Source organism: Artibeus jamaicensis, unplaced genomic scaffold (genome assembly GCF_021234435.1).
Source record: "Artibeus jamaicensis isolate MK-2021 breed Jamaican fruit bat unplaced genomic scaffold, CSHL_Jam_final scaffold_1964, whole genome shotgun sequence".
Classification (NCBI taxonomy): Eukaryota; Metazoa; Chordata; class Mammalia; order Chiroptera; family Phyllostomidae; genus Artibeus; species Artibeus jamaicensis.
The window spans coordinates 6,493,383-6,521,250 of NW_026522030.1; the positions used below are offsets into that span (position 1 = coordinate 6,493,383).

The 27,868-nt window shown below is 42.0% G+C and overlaps 1 protein-coding gene and 1 pseudogene across 1 annotated transcript; one reads left to right on the forward strand and one right to left on the reverse strand.

Moving 5' to 3' along the window:
* Nucleotides 1-4,060: 4,060 nt before the first annotated feature.
* Nucleotides 4,061-27,584, forward strand: TNFSF15 (TNF superfamily member 15). Its single transcript, XM_037139460.2, has 4 exons — nt 4,061-4,363; nt 17,834-17,876; nt 18,802-18,849; nt 22,068-27,584. The coding sequence occupies exons 1-4, from the start codon at nt 4,097-4,099 to the stop codon at nt 22,520-22,522; spliced, it is 813 nt and encodes a 270-aa protein (XP_036995355.2). The 5' UTR covers nt 4,061-4,096; the 3' UTR covers nt 22,523-27,584.
* Nucleotides 15,194-16,074, reverse strand: LOC119044902 (60S ribosomal protein L6-like; annotated as a pseudogene).
* Nucleotides 27,585-27,868: the final 284 nt, after the last annotated feature.

The window sequence follows — 27,868 nt, forward strand, 5'->3', positions numbered from 1 at the left end:
CCGAGAACATTGGATCCAGACTTTTCTCTTTCTCTCCCACTTCACATCCAGCCTGTTAAGAAATTATCTCTGCTCTACATCAAAATTTATCCAGAATTCACCACCTTTTGTGACCCTCACTGTCACCAGCCTATTCAATCCACCATGGTGCCTTGCCTGAATTGTTGCAGTGGTATCTCCAATTCCACCCTTTTCGTCAGGCTACTCTCAGCACAGCAGCCAGGACGGTCCTTTTGCAGTGAAATCAGAACTTACCACCCTCCTGCCTACACCTTCCAGACACTCCCCACCTCCCAGAAAAAGAAGCCAAATTCCGCCCATTCCTAAAGGCCCTTCATGATCAGCCAGCCTCCTGTGATACTGCTTTGACCTCACAGCCCCCACTCTCTTCCTCACTGTTCCCACCACCCTGCCACCCTGATGCTCATTAGAACACACCTGCATCAAGGCCAGGAGCAGTCTCCTACCAGACACCCACAAGGCTTTCACCCTCTTCAGGTCTCCTCTCTGAAAAGGTGGCCTTTTCTGACCATCCTATTTTAAATTATGACTAGGATTAACTCCCAATCTCCCTTTTCTGTTTTTTCCCCTCAAGCATGAAGGCCATCTAATATACTATGAGTTGAACTTATTTATTTTATTTACTGGCCATCTCCCTCACTAGAATATAAGCTTCATGGAAGCAGAGATTTGTGTCTGTTCTCTTCACTGCTTTATCCCCTAATACCCAGAACATTATCTTGCATACAGTTGACACTCAAGTGCAGTAACTCATGGTTTATTTGTAAGCTATTTACTTTCACCTTGGAATCCACTGAGAATCAAGAAGGAAGTGAAAAGTACCTTGTAGCAGTCAAATAGATGTCTATATCGCTAGAGAGGTTATACAGATGGTCAACAAATAAGTGTGTGAAAAGATGCCTAACAATGTTAGCCATTAGGAAAATGCAAATTAAAGCCACAGTTAGACATCGCTACCCACCTACGAAAATAGCTAATTTTAAAAATATAGTAATCACACTAATGCTGGAGAGGATGCAGAGAGAATGTTGGCTCTTCCACACATTGCTGCTGGGAAGTACAATGATACAACCACTCTGGATAAAGATATAGTGGTAACCTGCAAAACTGAACCAGTGCCTCCATATGACTCAGAAATTCCATGTTACTCAGAAATTCCTTGGGATTTCTGAGTAACAACAGAGAAATGAAGACATGTTCACACAAAACCTGTATACCATATTCATAGCAGCTTTATTCATAATAACTCAAAACTGGAAACAACCCAAATGTCCTTCAATGGTTAAGCAAACTGTGGTACATCCATACCAGCAATTAAAAGAAATTAACTATTAGTCATGTAATAATTTGGATAAACCTCAATTGAACCCATGCTGAGTGAAAAAACCCAACCTCAAAAGGCTACAGACTGCATGATTCCATTTTATATATGTAAAACAATATAATTATCAATTTCAAGAGCAGATAGTGGTTGTCAAGGGTTAAGGGAAGAGGAGACAGAGGCTAGTAGCTGTGACTGACTACAAAACATATCATGAGGAATCCTTGTGAGGGAGCTTTTCTGTTATCTTGACTGTGGTGATGCTCTCAGGAACTGCCACGTGATTAACTGCACAGAACTAAAGACATATATGCACAAATGAGTGCATATAATAAAAGGAGTGGAATCTGAAAATGTTTTGGTTGTGACATTATACTATACTTATGCAAGATGTTACCTTGTGAAAAACTTACAACTACATGTAAACCTACATCTACAATTATCTCAAAGATATGTTGTAGGTCCATGACCTAAAACTCTTATTCTCTTCCCAAAGGACATTCCCCAGGCACAAACACAGAATCCACTGACACTTACTTTAAACGGAATTATAACAAGCTTAGTTATCATGTTTGGCAGTAGCCAGGTATGTTAGAGTGTGAGACAGTCTGCTCGCTCGAGTTCTCAGGCTCACAGAATACAGAAACTAAAACCCAGGGCTCCAGATCCCCGATCTAGTGTTTTTAGTATTCACCATCTTTCAAGGCCTTTTCATATCACGGATGATAATATCTAACACTTCATTTGAGCCCATACATTTACACACTATTAAGACCCCGGTTTGATCAACCACACAAATTTTCTTAAAAAGAAATACAAAGGTAAGAACACATTTGTAAATCCCTTTAGGATGATCAGGTATTAAGTGTGATTATGTATTTAAAAGTTACAACAGCAAAGATTTAGGCTAGTCTCAAGGAAAAGTTTCTTACTAGATTTGTTAACTACAAATGGGTAACCAAGGGCCATAAAAGTCATTCTTTGCTGGGACTCTCTGAAAATATGTTAGATGCTTTTTTCAATACATGGATTAAGAGTTCATTATGTGATAGTCACTATTAGGTGCTACAGCAACAAGGAAGGTATACAACCTAGGACCTGCCTTCCTAGAGCTGACTGATGGTTTAATAGGAGTGATGAGAAAACAGTCAATCACAGGCCAGTATGAAGTGTGATAGGGGAAGAACATAGATAAGGATCTCACCCAAACTTGGAGGTAGAAAGACGTAGGAAAGTTTTTTATGTGAAGTTTAAAAAACAGGGGAGCATGGTGATATGAAGGGAAAGGACTGGAAGCTTTCACAGTGGAGGGAACAGAATGTGCAACAGAGCAGCTAGTCCCTAGTGCGCTGGGGGGAATCACAGCTTGGGAAAGTTGTAAGAGATGAAGCTGGACATTGGGGAGGGGTAATGGTGGGCTGGGACTGAGTATAAAAGGCCTTTCCACATAGCCTAAAGGGGTTTAGCTGTGATATAAAGAAAAGAAGCAACCGAATGGAGCCACTAGTCAAACTGGTTGCCACAGGACATCTTTAAGCTTTACTTTTTCTGTAACCCAGCTTTGGCAGTGATGTCCTATTCTTCTCTGATATCGCCCTCCCTGAGCTTCAAGGTCTAATTCCAGCACCACCTCTTTCTCCAGGAAGCCTCCCAGTCCACCAGCTGGAAGAGATGACCCGGATGCAAGTGTCCCTATACATGCACCATACAGCAGCAGGTGCAGTGTAGTGTAACGGTTAGAAGCTGTGGAGTCAGCCTGCTTGAGTCCCAATCCAGGCTTTACTGCTTACCCTCTATACTTCAGCTTCCCTAACTGTCAAATGAGAATAGTAGCATTAACACATCACAAGGTCATCTCAAGCTTGAGTAATTTAATCGATACGTTGAACTCACTTAGAACGGTGACTAGCACAAAGCAAGTGTTTAATAAATATTAGCCTTTATTACATGTTGCATCCCCCATACACACCCAGCTGTGGGCAAGGCCTTTTACTGGCACTCAGTCAGCTTTGGACTGATCACAGAGTAGAAGTCAATGTCCTCTCCTCATAAACAGTCACCTCTGTGATCTCATACTCTTTGCTTAGACAATGGGTCAACACAGGCTAGAAATACACTTTCCTTTCATGTCTGTGGTAGAGGCAAGAACCTAAAACATGCCTTAGAAGAACTAGATTATCTTCCTAGATCCTCTGCCTTAATCTCTGGATGACCTAGGCCACGTGCCTTTACCTTCCAGAACTTCAGTATCCTCATCTGTGCAATGGGAATGGGCTCCTGTGAGGCTCAAAAAAGATGGAGGGCTTGGCAGCACTTTGCACAGTGGTGATGCAAACCTGATTTCCATTTCCCAGTCTGCAAGCCACACCACACACCCCCCATCCCTCACTTTCACTTCCAGCAGAAGCACACTCTCCAGACTGGCACAGCTGAACGGCAGAAGCAGGTATGTTTTAATTGGCCCCACCCACTGACTTGATTAATTATTTTTCTCCTCCTCCAGGGACTTTCCTGACTTCCTTCTGTAAACGAAGGAAGGAGCACATGAGCACACTGTACATAAATTTGTTTGGGAAGCTTTCTTCTTCTTCTTTTTTTTTTTTTTTTTCTTAAACCAAACTTGGTTTCTGTTGTAGGCGGTGCATTCCCTAGCAGGGCGGGGCGCAGTGTGTTGTGGAGGGGAGAGGAGGAGAGGCCAGGGGGAGGAGTAGGCAGTGATTAATTCACCCACTGTGAGAGCTGGTCTTCTATTTAATGGGGGGGGTCTCTCTAGCCGGGAGTCAGATCTGCCTCCAGACCAGAGGGAACATGGGAGAGGATCTGGGGCTGGGCTTTGGGGAAACAGCCAGTGTGGAAATGCTGCCTGAGGACGAGAGCTGCGGGCCCAGGGCCAGAGCCAGGAGCAGCAGCACCTGCTGGGCTCTCACCTGTTGCCTGGTGTCACTCCCCATCCTGGCAGGACTCATCACCTACCTGCTCGTTGGCCAGCTCAGAGCCCAAGGAGAAGCCTGTGTGTTCCAGGTAAGCAGGACTTTGGGCCGCCCCGGGGGATCAGTGGACCCTCTGTTGGCATCTGCAAGCTAATGCAACCCTGGACAGAGCTCCCCGATCCATCACCCTCCTTTACTTCCTGGCTTCAACATACAAAGGAAATGCAGGCTGTGAGGGTGGGGAGGCCCACTCTGGTATTCATTCTCAATATTTCTAGGGAATGAATTGTCCCTTTTTATGTTTATATGGCAACCAAACCACATACTTGTAGATAATTATAATCGTAGTACACTGATAAGTTGGGAAAGTGCCTTTCCTTTAAAAAAACAAACAAAAAAAACCCTCTTTAAATTACATAACTAACAAATGATCACTGAAAAAATTTGGGAATAATGGATTAAGAAAAAAAGATAATTATCATTACCCATAACTCCAGAAAGGTAACCACTTTAAAATGTTAACATTTGGGGTATATCATTTCATGTTTTTTAATAAGATGGGATTATTTTAAGTGTCTTAATATGTTATCATTGAAATTATTCTTAATAAATTTACAGCAGTGTGAGGATATAGATGGTTGTATTATATCCCTATATATCTATGTGCAATAATTTATTTAATCAACCCCCTTCATGGGTTTAGAACAGTTCTTTTTCAATGTTCCAGAAAGAACTGCCTGCCAGACTATCACTCATGTCTTGCTGGAGGTGGGGGTAATTGGGGTCAGGATGAGCTTAGTCAAATAAATAAATATACACACGCATACATAATTTGTGTATATACACATATATACATCTATGTGTATATATACATATACATGTATGTATATGTATATATTATACATATATAAATGTGTGTGTGTACACACATGTATATGGTCTAAGGAGAATGACGAGGGGATACAGGTGTCAAAACTTACAATTCTGAACTAGGAACATCAAAAATCTTAAAGCTTGTAGAACGTGCCTTTCGTGCCTTTCAAGTAATACCCCTTTTTAAAAATGCTCTTGCATAATCTGTTGATGACTGATTTAATTTCAGTCCAAAGTATTACATTCCATAGGAGTAAACAGGCTTTTCAGTTGGTTTAATTGGAAACCTGGCTTCCAAGCAGTGCTGGCCAAGTTCAGAGCAGAGACACGGAGAGCAAGTCGAGGCCAATGTGTAACTCTCACCACCCCATCAGGGTCGGCAAATAGCCTGTGTTTGTGATTCAGGCAGCTGCCTCCCAGGCCACATGCCATCATTCACAAAATGTCAAAAGACGCAGTCCACCAGAAATGTTGTTTATGTTAGAGGAGCACTGCAGGGTATGAGGGCTCAAGCTGTGACCCCAAGATCAGCACAGTGCTGCTTCCTGGGAAGCAAAACTGCGGCATCCACTTGATGCTCTGGGACTCTGATATCTTTAGCCAGAAAGAGTCAGTTGTTCTTGATGAGGAGTTGAGTGACTCCAGTAACCTATACTCTCCTGCCTTCTAAACGGAAACACTCCCTCTGCTCAAAATGATGTCTATGTTGTCAGAAGCCAGAGAACACTTATGCTGGTCTAGAAGACAATTAGGTGGATCGCCCAGTGCCGAGGGGTCCAGTGACTTGCCTAGTCAGGAAAAGTTTGAGATGGGAGGTGTCTCCAGACAAGAAGCCCATGGGGACCAGCCTGAGTACCTGCCCCACTGGAGGTATTCAAGGGATGAAAAGTCTAAAACAGCACTCCATTTTAGCTAAACCAGTCTCCCTGAAGAGTGGACATGTGAGGACGTTTAGAGCTATGGTTTGGCCAGTAGATGTAACTTCTTGGTGCATCGGAAGAAAGACAAAGGGAAATGGGGGTGAGGCTGGGGCACATGCAGCAACTGGGGTCCTGAAAAGAAATAGTTGGCCCATTCAAAGAAGAGAGTTTAAAGAAGAATATTTAAAGAACTGAAAATGGGTTCAAAGAAGGGTCTATTTGCCAAGATGCAGACAGACTAAAAAGGAAACCTCCAGAGCTAGCAGCATCCTGAGGAACAGCAGCAGAGAGAGGCAGGTCACCAAACCTTGGTACTAAGGGGAAAAAAAAGGAGAGAAATTTAGAGAAACCCAAAGGACGTAACTCATGAAGGAAGGGGACTGCCTGGAGGAGCTCTGTCTGAGTAAAGGAAAGCAAGCAGTTGCCAAAACAGCAGGGAGAAAGGAGGCAGGGAGAGGGGCCATTGGGGCCACTTTGCTCCCAGAGGGCAAGTGTGCCCAGAGTTCAGTCTCGAAGGATACAGGAAGGGCCAAGAAGGGTGGATCAGAGTGGCCAACAGACAGTAAGCAGCTCTGAGGAGACTGCTCATTGAAGAAAATGGGATTCGAGGAGGGAAAACCAGGTTATGAAGCAGAGCTTGGGTGGGTGCAGACGTAACAGTGAAATGCCCATGGCTCTTAGAAACCTAAGCTTGATTCCCAGCTCAGCCAATTCTGGCCTTGTGAAAATAGGCATGTGGCTTCATTTTTTTAAAGCCTGTTTCTTTTCTACCAAAAGAAGATACTACTATCAATACTCCAACAGCACCAAGTCATGTGCAGGGGCAGTTCATACTTCGCCAATGGGGAGAACTATGCTCACACACGTATTGTGATGGAATTGTCACTCTATGCCACACACCAGACAACTACCAAGAGAACCAGATCTTGGTCTCAGCAAGCTCCAAGTCTGATGGATAACAAAAAATAGGTTATTTGGTGTGTAATTCCAGTTGTTCTCCTAGCCCAGCCTTGGGGGTAGAAGAGGTTCAGGGGAAGGCTTCTGGAGGAGGGAAGGAAGTCAGTGTGGTCTGAGGTCCAGGCCACAGACTGTTGGAGATAGCAAGGCCATTTAAGGTTCTAAAGCCTAAAGCTGCAAACCAGACCATCTGACCTCCTGCTCAGTGCTCCCTCCATTGTGTTAGACGGCCCCTCACATTGCAGGGAGTTAGCTCCCAGGTCACTGAGGGAAAAAAATGGCCTGTCTTGTCTTCAAAGAATCTATAATGACCCAGGCCCAAAGCAATCAATCTTAACACAAGGAGGAGTGAAGGAGGGTCATCCCCCTCTTCCAATAATTCCCAGCCCTGAAGAGCAAGCCCAGGAGCAGAAGACAAGCCAATGGTGATAACAATAATAACAAGATATTAACTCCCACTTCACATTTGTAGAGAACTCCCAGGAAGGGGATCCAACCAGACTTTTACAGGAACCCAGAAATGCAGTGAGGAGGGTGAGCAGTCCCATTTGGCAGATGAGGAACTTGAAGTGAGAGAGTCTATGTGAACGCTCAAGGTCACAAAGCTAAGTCTCTGTGTTGGCAAATCCAGGTCTCTTTTGATTTCCATGTTGCCTCCTCACCTGTCTATGTCTACTCGCAATCAAATTTATTTTGTATTTTAACACAAAATAAATTTGTGTTAAAATTATGATCATGGAAGCACTTTCCATCCACCCCTTTTATAGATGAATGAATGGATCACCCTCATGTAAAACACAAAATTCTCTAAAGACAAAGCCTGAGCTTGATTCTCCTCCCAGGAACCAAAATGATTCTTCGAACACTTTCACTGGACTGTGCCATGGCCCTCTGTGGCCTCATCTTCCACCACTCCCCCCTCCGCCCCCGTCACGGGCCTCCAGCCGCCCTGCCTTCCTCCTGTTCCCCAGCACTCCAAACGTTCTGTTCCTTCTGTTCTGTGCCATCTTTGTAATGACCACAGGAAGTTGGCACTGATAAGAATCTTTTCTAATCCCACATAAAAAAAGCACTGAGACTTTTAAAAATGGGCTCAGAGGGGCTCAAAAGGAAGAGAGTGAGCAAAGTACACAACCTCTTTGAGTTTCAGTTTTCTTACATTGCCTACCCTCCTGAAGTGCTACGAGGATTCCAAGTGAGTGCCCGGCAATGAAGGCACTAGGTGGGTGTTTGTCCCTTTCCTTCACCTAAGTAGAAGAGGAAAGCTCCTCACAGATTTATAGAAACTGAGATGGATATGCTCTTAGTCCCAGGATCAGCCAAATTTTACCCATTTCCCATTTTTATAAACTTTTATTGGAACACAGCCATGCTCATTCACTTACACACAGTCTGCGGCTCTTTTCATGCTACAACAGCAGACTTGGGTAATTGTTTCAGTGACTATATTGTCTTTCAAGTTAATGTTTACTGTGTAGCCCTTTAGAGGAAGTTTGCTGACTCTTGATCTAGTCCTATCTCCTTGTTTTACAATTGAAGAAACAGAGGACAAGAGATAGGAAGAAAAAGTTCAGGGTCATAGAGCAGGTCAAGGCTAGGGGGACAGAACCAAATCTAGATTCTATTTCTAAAGTCACTTGGCCTTCACTGTACAAGCAAACAGGACTGACTCCATTCTAGCTAGGCCCCCAAATCAGAGATTGGAAAAGGAACAGCAACTGTAGGAATGCTGCAGGTTTTTATGAACAGCAACAAAAATAGTTACCAGGATTGTGTAAATGTGTGTGTGTGTGTGTGTATTTTAACTAGATTCTTCCTTCAGGGGCTGGTTATGTAAGGAAAGATTTGATGTGACAAACTCATTACCCAGGTAAATTGCAGAGCAGAAACCAAAATTACATGTGAAAAGTTTTGAGATAAATGCCTTCAGGTGACATGTCCATACATATGGCATCAATTAAATACATCATGGTCCTTCCATGCAATGGAAAGCTGCAACTGTCACTGTTTTTTTTATTTTGTTAGTTTGTTTTTAATGAGGCATCTCCATATGTAAGGATGCAGAATTTCTCTAAAATACATCATTAAGGGGAAAAAAGCAAAGGATGTAATAGCAGACAGAATACAGAACACTTAGTTTTCTGAAAACATAATACACATTCACATATATGAATGTGTTTATAAAGGCACAGACTATCTCAGGAAGAGGATAAAAGAGGCTGATGACTCTGCTCTGTCCAGGTGGGGAAACCAGGTGGCTGGGTGATAAGGCAGAGACATTTTTAAACATATACTCTTGTGTAGAAGATGTATATGTTACCTATACAAAAAATATACATGGTAAAATATTTTAGGATATTTAAACTCCTGGAAAATGTTAGGTAGATTTGCATCTTAGAAAAATAATGGGTCAGAAGTTCAAACCCAGTTTGAATTCTGACCTAGCCACTTCTCAGCCATGTTACCTAACTTTTCTGGGCCTCGGCTTCTTTTTGTATGACACAGGGATAATTAAAAACAAAATACTACTTATAGTGTCTGGCAGAGGTGGCAGGTTATTAAATGGTAATTAGGGAATTTCCCTGTTCGTGGAAATTACATCGTAGGAAACAACTTCTCCACCTGTTCTGGAATTTGCCATTGCCAGGCCAAAGAGCAGGTTTGGGTGTTGGAGGGCTTTTCTTGGTGTCTGGTATTTGTGAGCTCACTCCATGCCTCCTTCTCTACCCTGGTCTTGCTCCCTCAACCTACACTCTAATCCATTTTTGACCCACCTGCCCTTGACCACAACCTGGGCCTTATTTAGGTCCTTGGCTTCCTCTGTCCTCAGGAGGGGTCTATAGGCTAGGCCTCCATCTTCTCCTGACACTGTGCCCAGGCATGACAGAATACACCACACTGGCTTAGCCCCAAGCCTGCTGCAGAGCGGGCACCAGTACTCTGCCATGAATTGTCGGGGCAGCCACAGGAGGCATTGCTTCCCAGAATTGTTCCAGTATCCTCCTTCTGGCCTCCCCTCCCAGGTCATACTTCTAGAAACATCTGTATATACTCTCCCCAAGTTCTCCTTGGTTCCCTCCAACCTCACTTCCACCCATTCTTGAAAATCCCTGCAAGGTCCTTGTTCCCTGTACCCCTATTCCTTCCCACACACACATTTCCCTGAGGCCTTTTTATCTCCTCCCATAAGAGGACTCCATAGTGATGCGCACTCAGGCTTCAGAGTGACACAGACTGAGGAAAAATCATGGCTTTACCGCATCACACTTGTGACCTTATAATAACTTATTACATACCAGACTCCATTCTAAGCTTTTTCATACCTAGGGTTTTGAGAAGAACAATGAGATCACATTTATAAAGTCCTTAGTCTGGTATCCAGTACAAACACATGAGACTCATATTTACTTTTATTACCACATGTATCTTCTCTGTCAATCCTTGAAATCTCACAATGAGAAAAGGTCTACTGTCATCTCCACTTTAGAGATGATGAAACTGAGGCTTAGTAATGTTAAGCCATGTGCCCAGTCCTACAGTTAGAGTGGGACACTGGGGTTCCAATCTACCATACACATTCCTTCTAAACACTATGGGAGTCTGCCTCTGGGTATATGCCAACAAATTATTTGTCCCCTGGGGTGGTCTGGAGGATTTAGCAATGACATCTGAAATGTGCCTGTCACATAGTTAAATGCTCAATAAATGCTAGTCTCCTTCCTCCCCTGAGAGCACCTAGCTATACCTGGCATACAGAAGGCACTCATTAAGTGTTGCTGAATGGCGAGAGGGATGGAAGGATGCACAAGTACCTGACTTCCCTAAGCCTTACGCTCCCTGTCTATAAAATGGGAAGGTTAACATGCTGTCTTCATAGGACTGTGCTGAGAGTTCTGCAAGGAGATGTCCAAAAAGGGAGTGCTGTCAAGTAGATGCTCAAGAGACATTATTTCCCTACCTATTTCACCTTGAGTGAGCACTTTTATCTCACTCAAGCTGTTTCCTCTGAGGGCAATAATAATTATCCCCTTTTGGAGTTGTCTAGAGGAAACAAACATAGCTGAGATAAAAGTGCTTTGTAAATTGCAAAACTTGGAGTGCTCAGTTGTCCCTACTGTAGCCTCAGAAAGTCCTGGTATACTGGAAGAGAAGCTCAACTCACTCCAAAGGTCAGGCTGTGGGCAAAGGGCAAAGGTTGTATAGGTGAGCTGCGCAAGTGCAAAGGAACAGAGGGCAAGTAAGCTGTGGGTGTGAATCCCAAACATCTGCTGCAACTTCTAGTTTGGGATTCCAGGATCCCTTTGTTCACCTGCTAGAGTCTACACACGCATCAGTCAGTGCCCAGTAGTTTCATCTGACAGACAGACCACACAATGCGCAGCTGCAGCAGGGCAATGGCTGCAAGAGGTCATCCCCACAGCTGACAGCAGCAACTAGCTTAGGTTTTGAAATGTGTGGATTGTATATTCCATTCCCTCAATCGCTTTACATTCTGAAAGGACAGAAGTTCAAAAGCAAACTGAGTACTGAGGAAGCCTCTCCTGTTGGGACAAGGAGTAAGACTTCCAGAGCTCCTAAAGGATCCCAATAAGACACAGAGTAGCTTCTGTTTATCACTAAAATGATGAAACCAATGGGATGCCCTACAGAACCAACAATATATGCCACAAGTATTCATTGAGCCCAGAAGAAAGAAGGAAAATGCATTGGATATCTACAAACGAACTGGATGATCTTTCTTAGCCATCACAATAGTCCTGGGAGAAGGAATCATTGTCTGATTTGCAATGAGGAAACAGTCTCACTGAGGTCAGGTAACACACAAAAGTCAGACAACCTGAAAATAATGCAGCTGGGATTTCCATATTCGCTCTTCTGGAAACATGATAGTCCTTGCTTTGCACCACTTTGAACGTTGTCTGTAAATTAAAGCCCTGTCTAGTACAACCAAGCAGATAATGAAATGGAATGGCTTTGGAATAAAACATTTCTAGGTGGATTTATCCTTGTGTAAGTACAAACTAAGATAAGCAAGAGGAGAAGACAAGGAGGCAAATGTCTGTCTTTCTCCTAGAGGTGATAGAAGGATATTATAGATCATAAAACACTTCGGCGTTTGCAACTGTGGGCAAGCAATAGATATTTCTTCCTATTTATAAATATACTAGAGAGAGACTACAGAATATGGGAGAAAGACTAAATGGGTCATTAGTTAAAATACACTGAAGGGATTTTTTGGAGGAATATATAAAGAAGAAAATCTCAAAAACCATCTTGCTTCAGGTTCTATCTTCCATTGTATTGTTCAGCTAATGTTCATGGGGCTTCTGCTATGTGCCAGGTCTAAATGTTCTTGGTCTAAACGTTCAGATGCCAGACCCTCCACTTACTCTTTGACCTTTGGCCTACGAAGACTATAAAAAGGTAGTGTGTTCCCTCAAGAGTAACTAGAGTATCAGATGAGGAACACACAGACACACCCAACACAGGACCTGGCACCCAGCAAGCACTCAACCAGATGGTAGTCTCCTCCCTTCCTCCATCCTCCTTCTTTCCTATATGAAGGATTAGAGTAATCCCAAAAAATACCTACAGTAATAGGTCATAGTTAGTTTCAGTCAACGATTACCAATCAACATACCCCCCACCCCAATTGAGAATAAACGAAGAAAGAAAAGGAAATGAAAGTGAAGATTCCATGACCTATAGGAACTAAGGGGTAAAAAGCCCCACTTGCTTTGCTCAAGCAAATATATGCTGGTGGTATCAGGCTTCCACCATCCCATGAACACGAATGCCTGTAGGCATACACTATGGCCTTTTCTGGCTCTGACTTCTGATCGAAACTCCCAAATTTCAAGAAACATTTCCAGAGCCATGACTGCTCCAAGCAGAGCCTGACGAAGATTTTGGCTACCTACCTCTACATAATTAAATCCTTTTTATCTAAACAAAACTCAAAACATTACATGCATTCTAAAATAAAAAAGTTCTCTTTCCTAGTTTTTTGGATTGCAAAACTCTGGCTAAAGCCACTGAAACTTAACCTTACTCCATCCTCTGTTCTCTTTTCTGCTTGTCTTTCTGATGCCCAAGCATCAGTGTATTGTGCTGATTGAATAATCCTGCGGAGGTGGCAGGCACTGACTGAGATGCCAGGAATATAGTGGTGAACAAGACAGACAGACCAGGTCCTTGCCTGCATGCAGCTTGAATTCTACTAGAGAGAGAAAAGCAATAAATACACATATAAGTAATATCACTTCAGGAAGTGATAAACATTTAGGAGGGAAAATAATATAGGATCCTGGTTCTCAGCCAGTGGTTTGAGAAGGCATTTAGGGGAAAATAAATCATATTCTTCTGGGATGCTCTTGAATATTGTATCTATTCGGATTTGGAAGCCAATGTTGGGCTGACCTTCAGAAGCCACCATCTCCTGGGTACCCCAGAGTAACCCAAAAACAATGGAGATGAGTCAGAGTTAGACAACAACAGACATTCTACTGGCCTAGTGTTGCCAGCAACCAACTGGAGAGCAGACATTGAACCAACTCAAATGCATAAACCTTTCCCCAAATAAACTATAGTACTATTTCCTCCTCTCTGATCTTCTCTTCATTCACTCTTGCTTCCTGTTGCAATAATCTTCCTCTCATGATAAAGTCATTACTAAGAAAAACAGCAATAGAAGGCTTTAGATATTGTTCCTGGAAAAAGAGTCCCAGTTGATGTTCTTCTTGGGGACTCGGAATATTGTGTTCTTCAACACCTGCCAACTGGCACTATCACAGCCTCCAGATATTTAATGGCACTCAAAGCCCAAGTTAGAGAAATCCAGCAGAGCAAAGAGGGAAATGTGCTCACATCCCAAATTCATGCTAATGACAAGAGGATTATGAGCCAAAAGTAATGCTCCAAACTCTTAGCTGAGTGTCTGCTTAGCCAAAAACAAGCAGGACATTCAAGAAGATTTCTTAGCAGAATAAATGAGTCATAGAAAGACTAATCAGTGTGAGTACCATCCCCTACACAAGGGGATGCAACCAAGCCCTCCCCAGTTCTCTGAGAACCCCACCTTCAGTTGTCTGCCTTGCCAAAGGACTAACTCTTTATCAGCTCTGTCAACAGCAAGTAAGGAAACAGTCTACAAAATGAGCTCATTTTTAAGGTGCTTCTCCACCACCTGAGCCCATCAAAGTTCCTGATGCTGAACAAGTAGTCATATCATTTGGTTCTGGTTTTCAAAGACCATTGTATTCATGACCCTATGCTAAATGTACAGTAGTGTGTTCACCTGGCAGCAAAAATCCCTGTAGTTTCCCAACTGCTCCCATGCCCTGTTGGGCCTCCTTACTCTTGCACAAGCTATTGGCCTTGTTGGAAATGGTTATTGCCTTTTATCACTTGGCTAATACCTGTGGGGCCTGAAAGATTCAAGGGTAATTTCCCCTGATCCCCCCACCTCTGGGACTAGGATGATAAATTGGGATTTTGAATGTCAAGATAATTGTCTTGATAAAGCGAGGCTTTAGAAAAAGTCCTGTGAAAGCAGGCTAGGGGATGGATTAGAGAAAAGAAGAAACCAGGTGCAGGAGAGACCTATCTACGGTAGAAGCTTCCTGGAAGAATCCAGGCAAGCACCATGCTGAGGCCTGGAATAGATTGAGGAAAGAGAAAAACTGCAAAATAGAAATGACAGTTTGGGTTTGTGAAGGAAAAAATAAGCAAACTTTAGCCCTGGTAACTTAGGGGAAGAAGTGGAGGTATCATTAACAGCTCTGCTGGAGAGGGAGCTGGAGAGACCATGAGGTCAACTTGTCAATCAAAGACAAGATATTTGTCCTCAGGAGGGCTTCCAGGAGAGGTTAGGACATGTGGCTTAGGAGTAAAAAGAGCCTGACCATCTGGGTTCTAACAGAACCACTATTATCATAGAACTGTTCACAGACCCAGGCTCAGAAATGGTGCAGCTATATCACCCATGTGTATGTAGAGACATCCACGCACAGGACACCACACTACAGACACATGTAGATACACAGGTGCAAAAACACTCTTTCCCACCAACAGAGCTGCCTTCTCTTATACTCACGCAGACACACAAGGTTTTCTTAATTCACAGGTATACACTCACACACACACATAGGTTTTTGTTTGTTTGTTTGTTTGTTTTTTAACACATCAGTTATTTAATTAGGCTTTTCAAAAGAAATTCAGAACTTCATTTTGTGAGGATAAAGGCCATTTGTGAGAGCAAACACAGAGCGGAGGTAGCCCTGGAGCTGGGGAACAGCTTTTTGATTTTTGGCAGAATTTGCGAGTCCACGGCTTTCTGATCAACCTTGCGTTGCTCTGTAACCTCGTATTTCTCTTTCTCAGTGTCGAAAATCTCCCCCTCCTGGTGTCTGGGCTTGCGCAGCTTCTTCTTGAAGTAAGCGTCAGTGAGATGCTTGGGGATTTTCACACCGCTGATGTCAATTTTGGTGGAGGTGGCGATGACAAATTTCTGGTGTGTTCTACGCAGAGGAACTCGATTATAGGACAGAGGTCCAGTCACAAGTAGCAAGCCGCTGCCCAGCTGCTTCAGGAAAATTACCCTCTTGCCTCTGTGGCGCCCAGCGAGGATGTTCAGAACGGTCCCGGGAGTGATGCTGGCCCGCAGTTTTCTCACGTGCTAACTGAAGGGCTTCTTGCCATGGCTCAACAGCTTTCTAGGCACGTCTTCAGTAGGACAGTATCTAGGCATTTTGCGAAGTTTCACTACTCGGATACCACCATTCTTGTCACCACCAACTGGCTTAGTGACAGTAGCCATAACTTTCTCCTTCTTCTTCTTTTCAACCCTGGATTTAGCTGCGGAGTATTTCCTCTTCTATATGGCCTTTCGGGAATACATAGCTGACCGGGAATACCTGCCAATTCCTCTGACTAGGACGGGATTTCGGCTGCAGTGGGGCTTCCCCTTCTTAGGCGGTTTGGCCTTGAGCTTCCCCTTCTTAACCCTGCCACCAGCATCAGCCTTCCTGGCTTGGGGTTTCTTCTCCTTAGCATCCGGCTTCTCGGTTTTTCACCCGCCATCTTGCAAGATGGGAAAAAGACCACACATAGGTTTTAAAATGTAAAACTGATCAAGTGTTCACAGTGACATGAGGATTACCATTGGTGGGGACTGAGCAATTATGAGAACAAAATCAGAAGACTCTGGGTTGAGTCAAAATCATTTCAGAGAAGCTTCTTTGGAAACATTATAAAATATAAGATGGTGATTTTATTCCTAAGCTAAGAGCTTTGCTTTATTCCTAAGCTTTCTATTCTGGCATGTAAGTGGTGATTCCCTCAGTTTCCATGCCTTCTTTAAACTAACTCATAATTTTTTTTGTTGAATTTATTGAGGTGGCATTTGAGTGTACAATTCTATAACGCCATCTGTATGTTGTGTGTTCACCACCCAAAGTCAAGTCTCCTTCCATCACCGGTTATCTCCCTCTACCCTCTTCTACCTCCCACCACCCCCCTTTCTCTGTGGTAATCACCATACTGTTTTGTCTGTGAGGGGTTTTTTAAATTTATTTTTGGTTCTTTTTTTTGCTTAATCCCTTCACCTTTTTCACCCAGCCTTCCAACTGCCCTACCCTCTCACAGTTCACTCTAGTCTCTGTATCTATGAGTCTGTTTCTATTTTGCTAGTTTATTTTATTCCTATGATTTGATCCTCATTTCAAACCTTGGAGTTATCTAGGGCACAGGCTGAATCATCACCTTGTTTTATCTGGCCGGCACCTTGTTTCTACCCGGTGGCAGCGCCGAGCTCTCACTTAACTGTTAAGGAGCAGTTACATTTATACAGTCCTAACATTACATTAGGCCCTTTGAAGGCAACCTTGAGGCTGATATGGCCCCCAGTGAAAATGAGTTTGACACCCTGCTCTAAGGCAATGGATGTTATTATTCCCATTTTACAAATGAGGACACCAAAGCTCAGAGGAGAAAAGTGTCTTGCTCAAGATTACATTGTTTTGTTTTGTTTCATTTTTTAAAGATTTTATTTATTTCTTTTTAGAGAGAGGGGAAGGGAGGGAGAGAAACATCAATGTGTGGTTGCCTCTCATGCGCCCCCTACTGGAGAACTGACCTGAAACCCAGGCATGTGCCCTGACTAGGAATCGAACTGGTGACCCTTTGATTCACAGGCACATGCTCAATCCACTGAGTTACACTAGCCAGTGCTCAAGATCACATTGTTAACAAATGGTAGAATTGGGATTCAAGTCCAGGTCTATCTGCCTTCAAAGCAGTTACTCTCCCATTACCATGTGGTATCTGAAATGGCTCACGAACTAGGATTGCAAAGAAGAAAAAGTCATCATGTATTATAAGGAAGCAAGAATAGACTGAGGAGAAGGAGATCATAATGATTACCTCTTTTTCTGTATTACTTTTTAAATTGTGGTGGAAAAAAATGAAACAAGTGCCAAGATTTGTTCAAATAATAATAGAACCATTGGCAAAATACTGGAGTGCCCTGGAATAGAGGAGGAAAAGCTCTTAGGACAGAATCTTTAAGTGAAGCTTCAGAGACCAGGGTAAGAGAGAGAAGAGTCATCAGGATGCTGGAGGAAGAAAGGGGAGAGCTTGGGTGCAAGATTCCCATCAACAAATATCCTCATTTCCATTTCTTTCAGCTCAGAGTACCCGGGGGAGGGGGGTAGAGGCAGCATCTTAATCATATTAATGCTTTGGGCAACTATGTGGATGCTGGTGTCAAAAGGAGTACAGATTATCTGAACCATGTCTTTCTTTCCACACAGACTCCAAAAGGACAGGAATTAGGACCTTTACCTCAGCGAGTTTGTAAGTATGTTTGTATTTGATGCCTTTTCTTGTGGGGAACAAAAACATATCTAAAAGTTCTGGTATGTAGGAGGTTCAGAGGGATACAAACCAAGAGGAGAGGTGAGGGGCCTCCCCAGCCACTAAGAAGGCAAACTAGTGCCATGGCCAAGTGCAGGGCCTATGAATTGATGGCCTTTGCACAAATATTTCACCTGTCTCTGTCTCATTTTACTCACCTGTAAAAATGATTATGATAGTACCTGCCTCCAAGGGTTTGTATAAAGGTATTAGAACAATGCTATTTTTTCTTTTAATCGTCAACATCTTTATCACTATAGCTGGAACATACTAGTCCAATATAATCATCTCTAAAAAACCCAAAGGCAATTTTTAGGTGTTCTGGAGAACTGATAGTGAAACAGAAGACTGGAAAGGGAAAGGGATCTGTCAAGGTCATAGAGCTACAGAGTGGTTCCCACGCTATTCTGGTAGGCCATCCAGATACCTCACTGGACATGGTTAAGGGGACCATGAAGAAGACAAAAGGCCAGTTTGCTCCCACAGAAGCAGTAGGAGGAAAGGAGAGGCAAGGTGAGCTTTACTGAGCACTACCATATGCCAAGAATGATTCTGAACACTCTCCATCCATGGTAGGAATTAATGTACCCGTTTAGAAATGAAAAAACAAAGTCTGAGATAGGTTAGATAACTTGCCCAAAGTCACAGAGCCAAGATTCATTTTTGTTTAAGACTTTCTCCTGAGTCTACCCTGTTTCAGAAAAATAAAAGAAAGAAAGAAAAAGAAACAAACAAATGAAAACTCTAAGAAGGGAACTGGACCAAGCTGGAGAAAAGGCGTATTTCTCTTAGGCATCATACAAACTCTCCAAATGTCATATTCACCCTCTGACTCATACAAAGCATTTTTCTCCTTTTCTTACAGACGTACCTCCTGGAGCTGGTAAAGATAAGCCGAGGGCACACCTGACAGGTAATTCTCCCTGGTGTGCTTTCCAGGAGATGATGGGCCTGATATTTATTTCAGCATGTTTGCAAAAACTCATTCTAGTAGCTTCAAACAGGAAATCACACCCCTTAGTAACAGACTCCTCCTCTCAGTCAACAGTTTTCAGATGTCTTTCTTCCTTGAGGGATCCAAAGGTCCAGGTCTCTTGGGCATTACCTTTCAGATTCCCTCTACCTTTCAGATTCCCTCTTCCTTTCAGATTCCCTCTTCCTTTCTCTGCTGTTTCTCACTTTCATTCACACACTCGGTCATTCAGAAATGGCTTTCTTCAGACTCTAAGATTTACATAATTCTGAATCTCGTCAAAGATGAATGATCCCTTGAGTTACCAATTTATCGAATCCATCTGTCCCCTATTCAAAATGAAGCTATTGGACATTTACATTCAGGTAGGTATTTCCAAAGAATATGCATGGACGTGAAGAGATTAAGAGCAATCTCATAATATCACCGGTTGGCCAGCTCCCCAAGTCATGTAGAAATTCCTGGCATCTCACACTTGGAGTTGTATATACCTCTAAGACTCCAGACAAAAAGGCCAAACAGTGCAGAAAGATGTTAAAAACCCACTGAAAAACTAGGGTTAAAAAGCAAGCATACCCTCCTGACATATAAAAAAATTGAAACCCACAGGGGAATATCCTTGGGCCTAAAACATTTGTCTTAATACCTAGTCAAGAGGAAGCTGTTCATGGGGAGTCCTGCATGAGGATTAGGACCAGGAAGATGCCAATCTGCCATCACACTCACCTGTAAGAATGGGTGACACTGAACAGGCTAGGTAGAAAACTCTTAAAAACTGAGTATGGAGGTGCCACCCCTCTTCCTAGTGAATGAGAAGAGTTGAAATTGGTGAGGGAATCTAGGTTCTATTGAACTCCTAATACATATCAGACACTGTGGTAAGCATTTTACATATATTATTCATTTAATCTGCATATTATGCCCAGTGAGATAGGGAAACTGAGGCTTAGGCAACTAAATTCACTTAACCAAGTGGCATGACTAAGAAGAGCCGAGAGTTGAGCTTGACTCTCAGAACTGCACTGTTTCCATTACAACATACTTCCTACCCAGACTCCTACTTGCTGCTATGTTGAAAGAGCTAATTGCACAGTAATTTAACAGAACTTGCTTTATCTACAGACTAAATTTTTGCTTTTGTATCACCTGGGAGGAAATTTTTTTAATCTACTATATCACCAACAAAGAAGGACTAGAGACTATCATGGATGACTAATAAAAATGCCTCTCACAGATTTTGCAAAGAACCAACAGAGCTCTCCAGAGACCCCTTAGTGCAGGGGTCAGGAGAGGTCGCACACATTCTGAACATGCATTATAGTTGAGAAGAAAACTATAGTCTAGTCAGCAATGGGGAAGATGCTTTACAAAAATCCAGGAACCAAAGTTTCCAGTCAACCACCAGAGGTGAAGATTGCTAAATGCTTCTTTAAACATAACCAGTCCCCAAACTGTGGCTGGCAGTACATAATGGTGATTACTATGGATTTTGAAATTAGTTGTAGAAATTAAAATGTTTTTCATTTCCCTGAAAAGTATTAGTTTATTGCAGATTATTTTATTTTACTTAAAATATGGTTCGATTCTATTAGTTTTTTGGCTACAGATATACTTCATGAAAGTGTTAACTCGTATGTCCTACTTAATGCACACATGTAAACAATGCAAATGTAGAATCATATAAAAATATATTAAATGAAATGGGCTTATCTTTTAATCTGTCAAAATGAAAGATGTTACTTTATTTTGGTAAAAAAACATGTATTGAGTAATGCTGTATCCAGCCATTGTGATGAAAATGTCCATGCTTCCTTTATTCACTAGATCTTCAGAACAAGACTAGGAGGGATCTTTATCTCCAGTTCACAGACAGGAAATTGAGACTCAGAGAGGAGAAGGAACCTACATGGTTGATTAATTACCTAAAGTTGTAGAGTCAGGATTGGAATGGCGTCCAAGGGACCCAGAGCCCTGGTCCCTTCCACTCCATGAGTCAGTACATTGGTTTATTTACTTTGGCCCTGTTGATGTCAGAGAAGAATTTCCAAAATGTTCTGAATCTCCATGTGTAGGTTTTAAAATTTAATTTATGCCTGCATTTCACATGGTTTGGGACCACAGTGTTAAAAAGGGGGTGACAGAAAACATCTGACTCTCTCTAAAATGTCTTCTCTTTGTGGCAGAGCATGTCTGAAACAAAAAGATTAATAAAAGTGAATGGCACTTAGAGAATATTCCCAATAACTAGGGCATTATACACACCATCTCTCTTCATCCTTTCCACAGATATTATTATCTCCCCCCTTTTTTAAGGAAAGGGATATCAAATAAAAAACAAATCCTGACTTTGTAAGGAAAAAGACTTTATGCAAAAGGATTACTCAGGGTGGGAAAGTGGCAGAGGGAAGGGACTAATACAATAGGGAGATCCTCTGACCATAAAGTCTCCAAGTGTCCCCAGAGTTAGGCTAAAGAAATTTTTCTTTCATAGACAGGAGTAAACAAAGCTAGAAAAAACCAATATGTAGAGGGAAGGGGAAGAAAGGTTGGCATGACAGGAGCAGAACCTTATAGTGACTCAGGGCAGGGGTGGGCCCAAGTTTGGGAAAGTAGAGGAAGGAGAGAAGTTTAATCGAAGTTCAGTTAACAAGCATTTTGTTCCAATGAATCAGTGGGGGATAAAACAATTCAGCTAATTATTTGTGAGGCAAGAAATAGGAAATTGGAAGCTCTTGTGTCTGGCCATGTCATATGTAAACAAGAGGGCATCCATCAATCTTAAGTCATTTACAGAAGGAAGACTGGGTTTTTGCACTAAGCTGATTTCCCAAACCAAAAGATTGGTTTTGAGAAGTCCCATTGAGACTTCTGGTCCTTCACTCTTTTCCAAGATCAAAGGACTCAGATAAAAGTTAAAATTGTCAGATAAGAAAACTTAGGCTCAGAGAAGCAAAGTAATTTGCCCCAGGTCATCGGCCTAACATGCTACTCTCTGAACTAATGTCCACTCACACACCTTCCACTCAGTACTCCTCAAGCAGCTTACTAGCTATTGGTTTTAGATAATCACTTTACTCTTTAAAAATAGCATGAGACACTTTCCGCAAAGTTCACAGGTTCTAACACAAGCAAATTAATCCTCTCTCTTGTCTTTGCAGTTGTGAGACAAATGCCCACAAAGCCCTTAAAAAATCAGTTCCCAGTTCTGGATTGGGAACACGAACTTGGCTTGGCTTTCATCAAAAACCGGATGAACTACACCAATAAATTTCTGGTGATCCCAGAGTCGGGAGACTACTTTGTTTACTCCCAGATCACATTTCGGGGTACCACATCCAAGTGTGGTGAAATCAGCCAAGGGAGCCGACTGAACAAGCCAGATGCTATCATTGTGGTCATCACCAAGGTAACAGACAGCTACCCCGAGCCCACCCAGCTCCTCATGGGGACCAAGACAGTGTGTGAAATAAGCAGCAACTGGTTCCAACCCATTTATCTAGGGGCAATGTTCTCCTTGCAAGAAGGGGACAAGCTGATGGTGAATGTCAGTGACATCTCTTTGGTGGATTACACAAAAGAAGATAAAACCTTCTTTGGAGCCTTCTTGCTATAGGGGCAAGGCAGACATTGTGTAAAGGTCCTCTCCTCCTAGTTCCTAATTTTCTTCACTCGTATGTAATTATAGCCTCAGGTGTTCTTGGAGCATTCTCCAAGTATTTTACCTATGACAGTATTTTCGCTATGAAACTTAGGGCTCCAAAGTTCACACTTTATATGTCTTACTGATGGGAATACTAATTGGAAAAAGGCAAAGAAAGCAGATGTATTATCGTGGTTGCTTGGAAGAGTGGTGAGTTTCTAAACATTAAAACGCTGGTCACCAAATGAATGGATGATCTACTTGAAGCATTTCCACACTTTCCCACTACACATTTGTCACCAGTGAACTACCTTGTTGTTCAATTTGATTATGAAGCATTTGCTTCAGTTCAGGAGCCTTGAATAAAGTCCAAAGCTCTAGAAAACTGTAATAGTTTCAAAGGAGAAATCCTTAATCAGATTTTCTAAATATATACTTTCACACCTTGCCAAAAAAATGAAAAAACCTGTTTTTTTCATGAATGTTCTAAAAAAATTGTTTTTCACGATGCTCTCTGTGGCAAATGAGAAAACCTACCTTTCCTTCTTTTGTGTGTACATAGGCATCAAAACAAGCAAGTATGGGTTCCACATGCATATCAAAAATACAACAATAGCATTTATTTACCACAGTTTTCTTGAGCACCTATTATGTTCTGGGTATTACCTTTACCCAGAAGACACTATAAAGAACAAAACAAACTCTACTCAAAACTTATGTGAATATATCATTAAGTGGCTCCTGGTTAAATGTGTCTCAGTGTGCTCCGTGGAACCATGCTCCAAGGACTAACTCCAAGTCAAAAAAAAAATGGTATCTGACAGGGTTTCATAAGATACCTGGAGTACTCCTGACTATGAATAATATTCAACTGACTTAGGTCACTCAAGAAATTGAACACAGATTTCTAGCTAACTAGACCAACTGTACAACAAATGTGACTGATGCCCAGAGACAATGGACTTACTCTCCTAGGGGAAAAAAGTCAATCACTAAATCTGGAGAAGTTAACCTCGATCAGCTTCAAATTTTGATTCACAACTTTATATGCACTGTTATGTGGGTATTTGTCTCTTAAAATGTTCAAAGGGATTTAAATATAGGATTAGCTAATCAGGAGAGACTGGACATTGAGGAGGTCTCTCCTGCACATCAATGGGTTTATATCCTCTAACCTATGTCATTTTCCTGCATCAATATGTCAAGGGTAGAAGGGGCATTTCTGCTTTTAGCCTCTGTTGACTTATCTGTAAAGCAAGAATCCACCAATTTGTTTCCCAGGATCAAATGAGTTCATGGGGATGAAACATGTTAACTCTAAGCATTTGTGAATTCTGAGAGCATGTCAAGTGTGACATGGGAGTGACCTTCAGCACTTCAGACTATTATAAACATGCCCTATTGTGGGATACCTCACGATGGGTCTGAAGGCAAACCTGGCACCCAAATCAGTCTTCCCCTTATTCCCAGGACACTCCAGAGGCACAAAAGTGTGTGATGGGGCTCCTGAGCATGGTGATTGGTATAGCAGTACTTGATTGATGTTTGTTGAATTGTAATTAAATAAAAATTAATTTCCAGTTTCTCAGTTGGGAGGTTAGGACTCCAAAGCCTTCAGCTTCTCAAAACAGTCATCACAGGACTCAGTGGAAGCAGAGAGAATGGTGTAGTCACCTCCACCTGGTTCCGGAGAGTCTTTGCAGAGGAAGTGAGTTCTGAAAGAAGGTGGGCAGACAACAGATGGGCTCCGGGAAAGGGCATCTCAGATGGAGGAATTACCCTTTCCTCAAAGCAGAAAGGAAAGGTTTCTCAGTAACTATAAAACCAGCTTGATAAAAGAATGTTTCCTTGACCGACTCCTAGAACAGTATTTATTTAGATCACAAATGTTTTATCAATGACTTTAGACTGTCTCCATGGTGAGAATTAACACCCCCACTAAGAAAATAAAATGCTCTGTCTGCATCTGCATGAAAGCACCAAGCAACTTGGGGGCGGGGAAGGATTTGCAATGAAAGAGGCCAGAGTGGTCTACTCATCTTCACTAAAAGGAACCCTTTTGCCCAGGCTCTTCAAACCTGCCCACTGTTTGGAGTCCCATCTGATGGACTGGGAAGTTTATTTAAGAAGTTGGAATTTCCTACTATCCTAAAAGACTTGAGGCTTGGAAAATATCCTACTATATCCTACCATATCCTACCATTTTGCTTCCATCATAAGCTTGTTTATTGGAGAATGTATTGTGCTCAAGGTTTCCTGTCTGAATTGGTTAAATGCTCTATGTTGTATCTTTTACTTCTCAGAAAGGCCCAGACAAACCTGTCTAGTAGGACTCAAGTCCCAGGCACTATTTCCAGGGTAAATATCTGTGCCCTAGTTTTTAAAATGAAGTGGAAGACTGGTATTTAAGACTACATGGTGTTCCCCTAGAAGGAGTAATGGGAATGCATTTGAAAGTTCAGAGGGAAGAAGGAGCAGGCTTACATGCTTTGGAAAACAGTTAATTTAGGAGGAGAATGCTTTGCTGGTTCCATGTCTTTCAAAAGGCTGACTTCAAATCAATTCCACAAACATTTACTGAGTACCTACTTGTCCCAGAGACACTAAGATAAATTATTTTAGTCTCAGATGTGTTAATTCTAACTACTCAGCACCTCCATTATCTACAGATCCTTTAATTTATTTTGGTTGTATTAGCTAGTTAATTAGCTTAGCTAACTTTAGACACATGGATATTTTCTCATGAAAATGGATGCCATTTGATGAAGGATGATCATTAACAAAATGATTTGTGTTTACCATAAGTGATTTTTTTAAACAGCCATGTAAGGACAGTTTTCCATAAATAAAAGGGAAGAAAATAAAGATACTGTTTTATATGATAGAATGCATTACTAAGCCAAGTGTAGAGAGAGGTTATTACCTGCTGGGCTCAAGTTTGGCTAGCAACACCCTTGAGAATATCAGAACTTTGTGGATGACACAGAGGTGCAATGAAGAGCCAGCGTCCCTCAGCAAATACAGGAACCATGATCAAAATGCATGGGGTCACTAGCATTTTGACCCTAGTATGGTTGGGGTCTATTTGATAGAAGAGAATTGCTTAAGCTACCAAAATTTCTAAATTGTTTTACTAAACTACAGTAGAATGTGAAAAGGTACACTTTTCACATCCTGAAAAATGTCTGGTTCAATTCAATAACAGTGCTTGCCAAAGCCCTTGGCTCCATTTCAATCTAAGCTACATCACCCAAGAGGAAATTCCACCTAAGAAGAGTCAATAACTCCTCTGGGTTATAAAAGTTCAACTAGCTCACTGTGCACGAGGCATGCCCATTGCCAACATTCTCTTGCAAGGTATTTTCCAAGTCCTTTCCCAGTCATGTTTCCATGATTGTGACATTGGGAATTAATTCTTCAGGACAGAGTGGTTTATATTCCACACCTTGCAACACACACGTAGGACTTGTTTACCCTAAGACGTCTTGCTCTCTTAGGGCCTGGAGTCCTGGAAATATTTTGCCATTTTAGGAGAATTTTTTTTAAATGTGGATCACTGTCCTGTATATTAACAGCTATTACATCATTTTGGCAGCTGGGCTCAAGGAGAATGTCCTGCCCCACACCAACAACCACATTTGCAACTTCCCGACCTCTGAGATACTTTTGCCCCCTAACCCCTTACCTCATCCCATTCAAGGGAGAAAATACCATATCAGCCCAGATAGGAGTTACTTGTCAGGGCCACATAAGGAGTTAATGGCAGATTTGGAGCTAGGATACTATATTCTTGAATCATAATACTAGGCACATCTTCTCTTAGCAAATGGTATTCATTTTAATAACTGCAGGAGAAATTGGAAGGAGATATAAAAAGTTTTATCAAATACCCTGAGGGTAATATAAAAGGAAAGAGCAGACTTCTTCCATGTGTCCCTGGAGGAAGAGGATTGGGCTAATGAGTTGCAGTTACAGAATCTCCATTTCTGGCTTGATAACCAAAGGAATTTTCTACCTTAAACCAGAATATTCCCAGATACTGATTTCTCAGTCCCTGGACATATTCAAGCAAAGGGTTTATCTCAAGGGTTTTATAGAAGCCATTTCTTCATTGAGGTAGGAAGAGGGATGGAATCCAATGATATCTGAGGTCTTTCTAAATCTATGATTATGCCATTCTTTCGTTAACTTCTGTGTGTTCTTTTTGATCATTAAGAACCTGGGAGGCCTTGCCAAGAGTTCAGTGGCTTCCAGCCTAGGAGTGGATGCCACTTCCCACTTGTTCAGAGAGTATCCAACAAAAAGTAACTCTGATATCTTGGCCAGTAGAGAATGTTGTGGCATTTTAGAGCTGATGCAATCTGTAGAATTTGTCTGCTCCAAGTTACATCATTTTAAGGATGAAGAAACCTAGGCTCAGGAAGATGATACAAAAAAAAAGGAAAAGAAGAAGAAAGAAAAAAGATGATACAAACAGCCCAATGCCAGACAGTAGCTAGTAGCAGTGTTGCGACTAGAATTCATATCTCCTGATAGCAAGCCCAGCAGTCTTTCCATTTCATCCATGAATCAGTTTTTTTGAATGTCAGTCACATGGCAACACTTACCTACAGGTGGAGAGCCCAGACAAGGGAGAACACAGCAAGCAAGTCTCATTCTTGTGGTGCATGTATTCCGGAGGAAGGAGACACAGAGTTCCAAGTAAATAAAGTAGCTGAACTTAAAATGATTTTATTCTTAAAGTCATTAAAATATGTAACTTTTTCCCTCTTTTGTTTCAGAAGTGTAGAAATTAAACAAATATAGGAGTTTGTGTGGTTTTAGTGTTAAGCCCACGTGCTTTTACTGATTTTATGTTTTATGTTAAAACATCATAATCCCAAAGTAAACTGCATATTGTATGTTGTTATGTACGTACTTCACTGGTATGCAGCCCATGTCTTTGGGCACTATTGTGTCAACTCCAATCTCTGTGAATGAAATGTTGTATGTATTGATGTATTTAATAGATGTAACTTAATAAATTTGCATTAAAAGCCACAGAATTTTAATAACTGAGTCAATCTTTTGTAAATCTCTTCATTTACATAGTTTTCTAAGTTAAGATTTCTAGGTAACTTTTGGGGTTTTAAAAATGCATCAAGCCCTAGCGGGTGGTGGCTCAGTGGATTGAGTGCTGGCCTGTGAGCCAAAGGGTTACAGGTTCCATTCCCAATCAGGGCACATGCCTGGGTTGCAGGCCAGGTCCCCAACAGGGGGCAAATTAGAGGCAACCACACATTGATGTTTCTCTCTCTCTCTTTCTCCCTCCCTTCCCCT

Coding starts and splice junctions, on each gene's coding strand:
- TNFSF15 (XM_037139460.2), top strand. CDS start 4,097: ATGGGGGGGGTCTCTCTAGCCGGGAGTCAGATCTGCCTCCAGACCAGA. Junction 4,364..17,833: donor GAGAAGCCTGTGTGTTCCAG/GTAAGCAGGACT, acceptor CTTTCCACACAG/ACTCCAAAAGGACAGGAATT. Junction 17,877..18,801: donor ACCTTTACCTCAGCGAGTTT/GTAAGTATGTTT, acceptor CTTTTCTTACAG/ACGTACCTCCTGGAGCTGGT.